This window comes from Bidens hawaiensis, unplaced genomic scaffold (assembly GCF_021521415.1).
Source record: "Bidens hawaiensis isolate Kalapana, Puna unplaced genomic scaffold, B.hawaiensis_p1.1 tig00019661_1, whole genome shotgun sequence".
NCBI lineage: Eukaryota > Viridiplantae > Streptophyta > Magnoliopsida > Asterales > Asteraceae > Bidens > Bidens hawaiensis.
The window spans coordinates 121,786-132,354 of NW_027492983.1; the positions used below are offsets into that span (position 1 = coordinate 121,786).

Below are 10,569 nucleotides of genomic sequence, written 5' to 3' on the forward strand. Positions count from 1 at the left end.
CAACTTAAAAAATATGGATTATAAGGTTTATATCGTTACGAGAATCATGATTTCATCATTGGCGTCAATGTCATTTGAAAAAACAAAGTAACCAGACATGTTCAACTCGGATATGTTATCCCACTTTATACGTCTTGTCTTGGGTACTTCTACCCCGATTGATTGTACTTTGTACAATATATTGTCTTTGATATATAAAGTGGGACAACAGGTCTGAACTCATATTATCATATATATGATTGCTAAGAAATAAAGTACAAGATTAAGAAAATAATATAAATGAAGTATCATGTTTAACAAGTGACATTAAACCGAAAAGAATTCAGTTAAATAAATTAACACACAATGAACTATGAGAATAGCACAAGATGATGCAATTCAATGACACAGCATGACAGTTAAACCCTAACTCCCCTACCCATGTGACAGTAAACAAATCAAATGAGGTGTCAAACTATGAACAATTGAACAATATGAGAACATAAATAATGACTAAATGCACGAAATAAAGAGAATGTAAACGTTGAGGATCAGAACGTACTGCTGCTTTCACTCACGGAGATTGAAGGGACCTCGGTTTTGACGGTGTGGGACCCGCCACCTCGGTTACTGATGTCAAGCCCCTGGAAGCGGTTAAGTTGATCCTGCTGCATTGTTTCATGGGTAGCTGCAAGAAATGGGTGGTGGTGGTATTTTTGTGTGTCGGGTTGGTGTTGGTTTGCAAATAGGTTCGGTTGGTTATAGGGGACATGGTGCATGCCTAAATTGTATGTGTCTGAACAGCTTGCTATTTCTCCGGTTGCAACTCGTAGCCTTTCGACTTCTTGCTTCAGGGCCTCATTTAGAGCTGGGTTTTTTAATTAATAATATAATATGGTTAGTTTTAAAATGTTATAATTAAGATTTAGCAAAATGATTTTCTGACAATCTAGTTTTTTCTTGTCAAATATGTCACCTAATCTAATTAAAATTGGGATGATTTCATATATCCCCGCAAAACTTGGTATAATATCATGTTTGGCCAACTAAAAATCAAGATATCAAATATACCAATTTTCAAATTTATGACATTTATACCCTTGACTTAGAACTTTCATTGGGATACGAGAGTTTAGAGTGTAAGGAATATCCAAAAAGAAAAAACGATATTTAATAGAAAAATCCTAACCGTACCTGAAATCGCTGAACTTAAACAAAAACTGATGGTTTGGTTTTATGTTAACGTAAACTCTGAGCTTTCAATTCAGTTTTGTATGTAAATAAAACCGAAATAACATAACGTATTGGTGGATTTTCACTTCTATTTTGAATTTGAAAAAGTTTATAAAAATTTAATAAACCGTGTTACCCCAATATTTTAGCCCAGATGTGTAATAACAATTAACTATTAGGCCTTATGCCCAAATTCATTATTTTTGGCCATCTTTTTTTCGGACCAAAAATTTCAAACCCAAAAAGTAAAACCAAAACCAAACCAAAAGCTTTTCAACAACATAAAAACCAAATTCTTGGTTTGAGCCTAAAACCAACCCATGGACACGTAAAAAGAGATGGGTTATAATGGTCATACTGTAAACTGTAATTTGAGAAATGGATAAATATGGAATTTTAGGTACTTTGAATGGGCATTACCGATATTAATTTTTTTGGTTGGATGAACATGATATTATACAAGTTTTCAATGGTATATATGAAATTGTCCCATAAAAATTCATCATGATATAAAAGTAAATATTATTATTTTCGGAAGCTTACCATCACGTAACTGTGCTTGTTGTTCCATAGCTTGTAACCGAAGCTTAAGCTCTGTGTTTTCAGAAGACAGGCCAGTTGTATCCCTCTGTAAAAACAAAGAATAAAAAACTATCAGCTTACATATCTAAAGGAGTGTGCTAATAACGCTGCATCAAAATTAGAGGTCAAATGGTGATTTTTTATAACGGTCAAAAGGGGTAGTGTCTGGTTGACCCAAAAAAGTTTTGTCCATTTTTTGTAAAGAGTTAGTGTTACTTGCGATTACAAAAACTATTTATTAGAATATAAATTGAACATTTAAATCACTTTCATTTTAACCAACTCTTTTTTTATACTGATTTGACCTGCTAAAGATAGATGATAACCCAGATTAACTGATTTATAAATAAATAAATCAAAATTACGGACTTTGGTGTTTTACAGTTATGATCACACTTACATAAACAAAATGCTTGGAAAAAAAGTATGTTTTCATAAAACAAACCACATATGTATGAAATATTGAAATCAATAACCTGAAACAAAGTCAATTGTGCTGAAAGAGTGGTTGCTTCTGTTTGCAAGGTTTGAACTTTTCTCTCAAGCTCGGATATATAACGTGCCTTCCTCTCTTTCGAACGAGCAGCAGATTGTCGATTGGCCAAAATCCTGTACGCTACAAAGCATAAGATAGTCTGAAACTCCCAAAGCCAACTTACTATGATATCTCACTTAAATAATTGATCTGGTAAACCCTGTTATTTCATAGAAAACCACTCACTCTGTTGTGATCTTTTCATGATCATTATTGCGGGTCCTTATTCATAATGATAATATCTTGTTGAGAAAAGAGTCTTTCCTCAACAAGACATTATCATTACTGGCAAACTGAAGATGGAGGCCCTATAGCATGCTAAGTTACAAATACTAAAATAATAATTTCCTGATCAAATTTGTTTCAAAGAAAAAATCATATTGGTTAAAAAAATGTAAAATCTAAGTATATTAACCTTGATCAAGCTTTCACTGGTTTTTCCTAGAAGCTGGTACCAACAGGCAATTAATCGGATTGGATATTTTATAAGTAAGTTTTCGACATTATATGCATATAGCGTGTGTGTGTGCGTATAAATTTTGAAAAATTACATATAGAACTTCACATAAATAATTCAAAGTTCACATAGTATAGTTCATACATAAACAATTAAACGTAAACAAAGCAAATCAATAAAAAACCAAAGTCCGATTGCCTTTTAATAAAAAATAAATAGATAATTAAAAAAAGGTCCGCTTCTGACCAAGTTTGACCGACTACCGGTTAATGTCACCGGTTAGCTGAAACTTCATCAGTAACTCACCGATTACCGACTAGTAGCTGACTATTTCAAATTTTTACAACACTACCAGATCCCATTGGTTTTATCCTCTCGTCAACAAAAAGGCAAGCTATGTATGCTGGAGATCTTAAATCTAGATGTTAACAGTTAACTACTCTAGCATAGCGCAAAATTACAAAAAAAACCGTAACTATGATCTACAATTCTCTATCAATTATACGCATATCCGAACTCTAAACCATAAACCGTAACACAAGAACTACTCAACCACTAGAATTCCAATTGATCTAATCCTAATCACCTTCCTACATCTCAAATCTAACAATTAACAACCAGAAACCGCCTAATTCGATACCTCTTCGCTCGTTTCGGATCGATCGTCCACAATTCCGCAAGCTTATCCGGCGCCATTGCCTTCTTAGCCTCAATTGTCTCACCAAATATCCCCGGACTATCAACCGAATTACTATGCCTATGCCTAGGCCTCACATTACTCTTCTCACCTCCATTATCATTCTCATTAATATCATTATTACTGTTATTATTATTATTATTATTATTATCAGCACCGGCATTGGCGATCCGACCGAGCTTATCCATATCCATATACGTACAGAACAGATCGTCTTCGGATCCGAGCTCTTCGAAGCTTCCGGACGGCGCGTCGAACGTGTCCGAGACCAGATCTAGGTCGTCCGGCAGACGGTAGTTGACTTCCGAGTGAGCTCGGCGGTGGCCGTGAGATGATCGGAACGGAAACGGTGCAGTGGCCATTGGATTAGGGTTAGGGTTTGACGGATCTTGCATTTGGGATTGAGTTGAGTAAAATGCTAAATGCGGTGAATGTGTGTTCGTTATCTGTATTTATTGTTGGGTGTTATTATGGATGGAGTGTATGTGTATGTGTATGTGTATGTGTATGTGTATGTGTATGTGTATGTGTATGTGTATGTGTATGTGTATGTGTATGTGTATGTGTATGTGTATGTGTATGAATCTCGTGGACTTTTGGGTCAACTTGTGTAGTTATCCTGTTGAGATTGCTTTGAATTTAATACAATCGGGTCGGGTTTTATGGGTGTTTAGGCATGTAAACGAACTGAATTTTTGTAACAAGTTCAGCGTGAAGTTCGTTTATTTAATAAACAACAAGCATGAACAAACATTTTGTTCGTTTATGTTTAAATTACGCACCCACCCACACACTAGAGAAGTGCACACGCGATACGGCACGAAACATGGACACTGCTAACGTAACATGTTAACTTTTTTGAATTAAAAATAAAAAAGTATAGCAATATCATCATATCATCGAGAGAATAAAATTATCATTTTTATGATGTAATTTAAAAAATAATAATAACGAATGATTTTCTTTACCATGTCCTTTAGTTAAAAAATATTTGTGTCTTGCATTTTTTTTTTCTTCTTCATTGAAGTTAATTTGTGAACGTTGCTTAGATTTGGTTTGAAATATTTTCTATAGGCTGAATGGTCGATTCGATTCATGATCTGACTGTGACATCGATCATGGTCTTTCTATTTGGTTTTGTTCTCATAAGGTTGAGTTGCCAATGAATGTAAAATACACACTTGTCTGCATAATCGAAGTCAATACTCAATAGCATTCTTGCATGGTTTCTTGTGTGTAATGAAGACATAATAATCACAATAGATCCACAGCGGGCCTAATCATCGATTGTGAGACATTTAGAAGTTTTTCTTTTTTTACTCATCTATAATATATATAAACGAAAACCCAAAAATCCTATGTGTCGCGATGTGGTCGTTCCCCCATTTTATGGAAGCCACCAGATTTCTTGATTTTTAAATGAAGGCCTCTCATTGATTTAATCTAAATTCATGGGTATGGGTCTTACCAAAACCAGATAGCTTTTAAACGGGTTATAACATCTCATTAAATTAAAAATTAATCTTACCAATTATTTAATATGAAAATCCTACAAAATAGGAATATACTAAAATTTAATATCCAATTTAAAAAGAAAAAGATATTATTTATAATTAATAAACAATTTTACAGTAAAAAAACATAAGCGGGTCATGGGTCACCAAATCCATATAGCTTTTAAATGGGTTATAACATATCATTTATTTATGAAACTCTTTCATCATCAAACCCTAAGTATATTATTAACTTTCTTACAATAAAGAAAATTAAAATCCAAAAAATAAATATTAAAAAACAAAAAATGAAAAACAACCATTATCTCAAGCCATCAGATTACTTTACTTGTAAATGAAGGCTTCTCACGCATTTGACCCGAATTCACGGGTAAAGGTCTCACCAAACCCAGATAGCTGTTAAACTGGTTATAACATCTCATTATATTAAAAAAATAATCTAATAAGATATTTGATATGAAAATCCTACAAAATAGGAATATACTAAAAATTAATATCCTATTTTATTTTAAAAAAAAAAGATATTATTCATAATTAAGAAACAATTTTATAATAAAAAAATAAATGGGTAATGGGTATCACCAAACCCAGATAGTTTCTAAACCGGATTATAACATATCATTTATTTGTGAAACCATTTCATCAATAAACCTCAAGTATATTAATTATTAACTTTTTTACAATAAATAAAATTAAAATCCAAATATACATATATAAATATTAATAACGAATAATGTAAAACAACCCCCATAATACGAGGGATAAAATCTAGTTTGGTTGATAAAGGGCTTGGGAATAAAACATGATTATAGAATTACCATTAGGTGGTTATTAGCTTATATATAATCTTTATCAATAGTAAAATAGACAGTTATACATTATCGATTGTATGGTATTTATAAATGTTAATTATACACATAACACATGTATTTAAACTGTCCATTTAACTACAACTTAGGCGGGATTCAAGAACAAAGTAGGCTTGATTTGAAAAGTAGATGGGCCAAAATGGGCCAGCCATTTTCAAGTGCAGTCCTGCCCGAATTTGGAAATTTTGTGGCTTGTGTTGGAGGAACCATAGTCCACGAGGCCAGACCTGGTTCATAAAGCCTGGATGAAGACATCGATCACTAATGGCCAGTTTCCGTTTTTGGGCGAACTGCCACGGAGATTTGTGCTAACTGGCAACCACGGAGACAACGTTTCACGCGAATTAGATGGACCGGACAAGTGTGACTCGGGTCAAAACAAGTTGACCGGTCCAATTCTTTTTTTTTCTTTGTTTTTTTAAAACTAATACAAACGCAATCTTAAAACTTATTTTAAATTACTTATAAGTTTTAATAAGTTTAATATTTTATACTTAACCAACTTTCAAAAGTGTTCCAATTAGGTCACTTAACTTTAAAAAGTGTTCCAATTAGGTCACTCAACTTTCGTGTTTGATTAAATTAAAAGTTTTAACATGTTTTTTAGCCAATTTCTTTTCTATTTCACATAGGAAATCCTTTTATCTTTTTTTTGAAGTTGACGTTGAGTGGCAACGTGAATTTTATTTTTTAATATAATTAACGTTTTTTTAAAATTTTTAAATTTAACTACATATATTGCAAATTCCGACACCCACATCTTATCATCCATTTCTTTCTTGACTTACACAAAAATCGGTGAGACTTGATTTGAAGATTTAGTGACCCGATTTGAGGAAAATATGCATTAGTGACCTAATTAGAACACTTTTGAAAGTTGGTTACTATTCTATGAGATTTTCCCATTTCCTTTTTAACTTCTGAATTTGTAAGAGTTGATTTCAAGCCCAGGCCCTCTAAAAGGCATTCCAAAAACCAAATCCATTAATTTGTTGTCTTGGAAAAGCCCATGTTATAAAAGATCCATAAAGACCTAACAAATCCCTCATACTTGCCAGTTGCGTCAAACCTTTTTCTTTAACGCACCCATGCATATGCATGGGCGAAGCTTGGACGAGTGGGGGGGCTCAAAATGTATTAAACAATTCATAAACGCGAGGGTTCGGGCTCAAATTTTAAGGCGATAGCGGGTAAACGGGGGGCGGGGTAAACTTCGCCCTTGTGCATATGTAAACCCATCTTGAATATTCTTGAATGGCTTTGATTATAACTAACGGTAGAATTGCGTCTTCAATTTATATTGACTACATTCGTGAGCTTAAACTCAAGTTTTTGTCGTCCATGTTCTTCGTTAGGACTTATGGTTGTGAATTTCTGACACGATACGAACCTAACAGACTTTATGTCTTCCTTTAGATCGACCTGGAGGCTATGCGGGCGTTTAACTTAAAAAAATCTTATTCATGCTTTGCACCCTTTTAAGTTGTATGAATCAAAACCTTACATCGTTGAGGCAAGGTGTTAATTTTAGCAAATCGATTTATCCGCGAACCAACATGTCGTATGGGTGAAAGATAGTAACTAAATTTGTCCCTTAAAGTTTTATGGATAAAAAATAGTTGACTATAATAATAACAATTAATAAACACAATTACATCACCTCATAAAATTTACAATATTATTTAGAGGTTAGACACTAATTCAATATAAGATTAAACTTAAAAGTATTATAAGAAAATTTGAAAAGTTAAACCATTAAGTTAATAAAATTTAAATATTAAACTATTATTGATTTTGAATGAAAAGTTAAGCTTCAAAAGCCAGACCATGACATGAACAAATGTTAGTAAATAACTAAATACTCATTTTGAATTTTAAACATTCACTAAATAAGTAATTGACGTCTTGACGGCCGCCATTTATGAACATCAAATGCGAATTTTGTTGGCCTCAAAAAATGAAAATGGACCAATAATATATTGTCATTTTAGCAATTACAACGACAAGTTAAGATCTTTGTGTAAAATAAGCGGGTGAAAAATAATTTCCATGTGTATTATGCACTTGAAAATTAGTTTTTTTTATTGCCATTGCATTAGGCCGGGGTGTGTGATATCGCTTCGAATAAAGATTTTGGAGAGTGTCAATGATGGTGGACGGTGTCCCCGGCGGTACTACCATCATGTTTCCATCCCACTGGCCACTTCAGCCATCCCAATCTTCATCTATCGCTGCCACATCACCCAAGCCGCACCACCTTCTCATATGTCGCTCCCACATCGGCTAACCTTACATCAAAAAAACCGGTGTGTTATTTATGAGGATTCCAAGCGGCATGTTTTCAAGTGGTCCACGTGGCCGACACATTATGCACTTGATAGGGGTGAGTAAAAAACCAAATTAACCGAATCGAAACTGAATTAATCGTAAAAAACCAAACTGAAAAAACCGAACCGAAGTATTAACCGACGATTAATTTTTTGTATTTTTGAAAAACCGAATTTTCGGTTTCTATTCGGTTTTCCATTTTTAAAAGACCCAAAAAAACGGAACCGAACCGATTAATGGTGATGAAGATTATGAAGATGATGAAGACTGAGACTAAACTTTGAAGATGAACAAGATGATGAATGAAGATTATGACTAAACTTTATGAATGAAGATTATGACTAAACTTTTAGTTTTTTTTTTATTAAGAACTCTGTTAATTTTAAACTCCACTATTCTAGCAACTCAAGTACATTCTTACAAACTTAAAGTCATCATCTTCATTTTTAATTTTTTTTACGCATAATTGGAAAAAAAACGACCATAACCGAACCGAAACCGAAAAACCGAAATCAAACGATTTGTATATTATAAAAACCAAGGACTTCCGTTTCAGTTTCAGTTTTACCTAAAAACCGAACCGCGCTCAGCGCTAGCACTTGATGCCCTAAAATATCTAGTTTCATTTTCTAAAAAGTGTATTTAATTAATAGTTTTTTTATTAAAAACTAAAATTCAATGTCTGTTTTACTAATTTTCCGGACTAAATGTTTGGATTTGGATTTGGATGAATTTCCCACGTTCAAAATATGCATTGTTGCATTAACGCTGTGTTCCCAAGTTTAAATTAATGAGAGAAGAGAAAAGAAGGGAAATTAAGATAGAAAAGAAAGGAAAGAAAAGAAAATGATATCGTGTTCTCGAGTTTAATGAAAAGAAGAGAAAAGGAAAGAATATTAATCATTTTATGTGTTCCCGAGTAGAGAGGAATAGAAAAGAAAGTTACAGTTTTACCAATTTTGTGGGTTATCTCTTCTCTCCTCTCCATATCTTTCCAATTTGGAAAGAAATATAAATATACTAAAAACCTCTTCTCCTCATTTCTCTTCTCTTCTTTTCATTAAAAAAACTTTGGAACACAAATTTGTTTATTTCTCTCCAAATCTTTTCTCTCATCTCGTTAAATTAAACTCTGGAACACAGTGTAAATTAAACTCTGGAACACAGCGTAAAGTTCTAACATTGATTCATTCATTCAATAATGGACGGCCCAACCACTGTTCTTTATCGCTTTATGTTGACCAGAGCATGTTCAACTACTTATGAAAACCAATCATTTAATGACATCTGTAATAGATATGTACTATAGTGTATATGAGTGTTGTATGGTATGGACTCCTGGAGTCATGGTGGCATAAGCACGTGAAAGAGTCACGTTACAACAATTCTTATCTTCTGGCCGGTTGGGTTAAGAGTTTAGAACATAAACGTGAAATGAGTTTGGAACATAGTGAGTTGGTGATTTGTATCTTTTTTTTTCTTTGTATTTTCATATTTCTTACGGTGTTGAGTTGCCTTTTTTTAACTTGGTTAATAAAGTTTGGTCTTTAAAAAAGGGGGAAAAAACCTAGTTGAAAAGAATAAATATAAATCCGGTTTTGATTAAACGATAGTTCTGATCAATAAATATATTTGGTTACATATAAGTTGTTTTAGAAGAGTATCAAAATTGTTTCACCGGCTATATATATTTTATGAGCTAAACAACTTCGGGCAACCGAACTATTAAAAAACACCAATAAGTGGTTCGGATGAAAATGGGTTGAAATGACTCGTTTTAGAAAAAAAAAATTAAAATAGGTTAATGCACTATTTTCTTATAGTTGCTAATGGCAGTGACGGTGGGGACGACTACGATTAGTAAGGTAACGGAGATGGAGGCGGCGACAGTAGTTATTGCAGACGCAGTGGTAGCAGCAACAGTAGTTGTGAAATGATGGTGGTGGAAAGTGGTGAGTACGATGGTGACAACGAAAGCCTAGTGTTAGAAGCAGTGGCGCTATGTGGCATCTACGACAACGAGTAGGTGGTGAGGTCAAATAATAGTCATGGGTGATGCTAATCAATATAGACGCATTCAAATTTACCACTTTTATAATAATTACTTGTTTCAACTTTTAACGCGTTGATAATTTTAAGTAGACCCAATTGGGCCTATTAACTTATTTGAATGAAGCCATATATAATTTATTTTTATCCATGTCAACTCATTAATTAAAAATTAGGCTATGATTAAAATCAAGAAACCCATAATTCAATTTAAGCAAATCTGGAAAACCATAATCATAGGTTTATTTTACTTTTTTTTAATGACGTTAGCCATCAGTTTAGTTTACCTAGTGAGTTTTGGACCTAGATTGTGATGGTTTCATAAT

At 33.2% G+C, this 10,569-nt stretch overlaps 1 protein-coding gene across 1 annotated transcript; it reads right to left on the bottom strand.

Moving 5' to 3' along the window:
* Window positions 1-374: 374 nt before the first annotated feature.
* LOC143558839 (bZIP transcription factor 18-like) lies at window positions 375-3,912 on the bottom strand. The gene is made up of 4 exons (XM_077047597.1): window positions 3,427-3,912; window positions 2,271-2,403; window positions 1,756-1,840; window positions 375-847 (listed from the first exon to the last, which is right to left on the bottom strand). Exons 1-4 carry the CDS (start codon window positions 3,876-3,878, stop codon window positions 531-533), a joined length of 987 nt encoding a protein of 328 aa, XP_076903712.1. The 5' UTR covers window positions 3,879-3,912; the 3' UTR covers window positions 375-530.
* Between the last annotated feature and the right edge of the window lie 6,657 nt (window positions 3,913-10,569).